At 38.7% G+C, this 1,563-nt stretch overlaps 1 protein-coding gene across 1 annotated transcript; it reads left to right on the forward strand.

The window, feature by feature from the left end:
• Positions 1–305: 305 nt before the first annotated feature.
• On the forward strand, positions 306–1,229 carry LOC124229124 (olfactory receptor 4C6-like). Its single transcript, XM_046644224.1, has one exon. It carries the CDS (start codon positions 306–308, stop codon positions 1,227–1,229), a length of 924 nt encoding a protein of 307 aa, XP_046500180.1.
• Positions 1,230–1,563: the final 334 nt, after the last annotated feature.

The following is a 1,563-nucleotide window of genomic DNA, read 5'->3' on the forward strand; positions in this document are numbered from 1 at the left end:
GCAAGTTTTGCTCTTAATACTAAAAGTCATAAAGGGAAAGGGAGGAAAAACCTGTTTCACATAGAAGAGCCATTTAAAAAGAGAAGAAAAGGCTTGGAGGAGATCTTGCATTAATGAAACATTTATCTTTTAAGCTCTTTCTTTATTTAGCAGGTTCTTAAAAGCGAAATGCTTGGATGGTAAATAAGTGAATAAACACAACAATGAGTTTCTGAGGTCTTGGTAATACATGAAGTAATAATAAATCATATATTGCTATTTCAGATTTTCCAAGTCTCAGTCAGAGCTATATGAGCACACAATAAATGGCAAATCAAAACAACATGACAGAATTCATTTTTTTGGGTCTTTCAGAGAACCCAAAGCTGAGGAAAATGCTCTCTGCTGTATTTCTAATCATGTATGTGTTCATTGTTTTGGGAAACCTTCTCATTGTGGTAACCATGATCACAAGTCAGAATCTGAGATCACCTATGTATTTTTTCCTTACTTCTTTGTCCCTGTTGGATGTCACCTACTCTTCTGTCATCACTCATAAGATGATCATAGACTCCCTCTCTGAGAGCACTGCCATATCCCTCGAAGGCTGCATGGCCCACCTCTTTGTAGAGCATTTCTTTGGTGGTGTGGGGATCATCCTTCTCATTGTCATGGCCTATGATCGCTATGTGGCCATCTGTAAGCCTCTGCACTACATGATCATCATGAGACCTTGGGTGTGCCACCTGTTGCTGGGAGGGGCCTGGGTGGGGGGATTTATCCATGCAGTAATACAGCTTCTTTTCATGTATCAAATACCCTTCTGTGGCCGCAATATCATAGATCATTTTATTTGTGATTTGTTTCTATTGTTGGAACTGGCCTGCATGGACACCCACAATCTGGGCCTCTTAGTCATCCTCAACAGTGGGGTGATGTGTATGACCATCTTCCTTATCCTTATGGCCTCCTATGTGGTCATCCTCTGCTCCCTGAAGTCTTGCAGCTCTGAAGGACGGTGCAAAGCTCTCTCCACCTGTGGCTCCCACCTCACAGTTGTTGTCTTTGTGCCCTGCATTTTCTTGTACATGAGGCCTATAGACACTTACTCTATACACAAGGCAATGACTGTGTCTGATTCCATCATCACACCCATGTTAAATCCATTGATCTACACCCTGAGGAGCACAGAGGTAAAAAACACCATGAGGGAACTGTGGATGAAACAAGGCACTTTGGTTGGCAAGTGACTGTCATGCTGAGAACATCTTGTGTTTCCCATAGGAGAAGTCATTCTTTCAGAAATGTATGGGATATAATTGACACATAAGATTATATTAGTTTCAGATGTAACACATAATGATTCAATATTTGTATATATTGCAAAATAATTGTCACAAGTCTAGTTAACATTTGTCACCACACGTAAGAAAAAAATTATACCTCAATTAAAAGTAAAATAAAATAAATATATTTAAAAATTAAAAATAAATATGTAATAAATAAAACTGTCCATTCTCCACTAGAAGCCAGCGGGATCTTTTAAAAATATGTCTGATTTATGACTTAGAGTATTTACAATAG

The sequence above is a fragment of the Equus quagga genome, chromosome 17, assembly GCF_021613505.1.
Source record: "Equus quagga isolate Etosha38 chromosome 17, UCLA_HA_Equagga_1.0, whole genome shotgun sequence".
NCBI lineage: Eukaryota > Metazoa > Chordata > Mammalia > Perissodactyla > Equidae > Equus > Equus quagga.

Excerpts from the sequence above, each read along its gene's own strand:
- LOC124229124 (XM_046644224.1), top strand. The coding sequence starts at position 306 with ATGGCAAATCAAAACAACATGACAGAATTCATTTTTTTGGGTCTTTCA.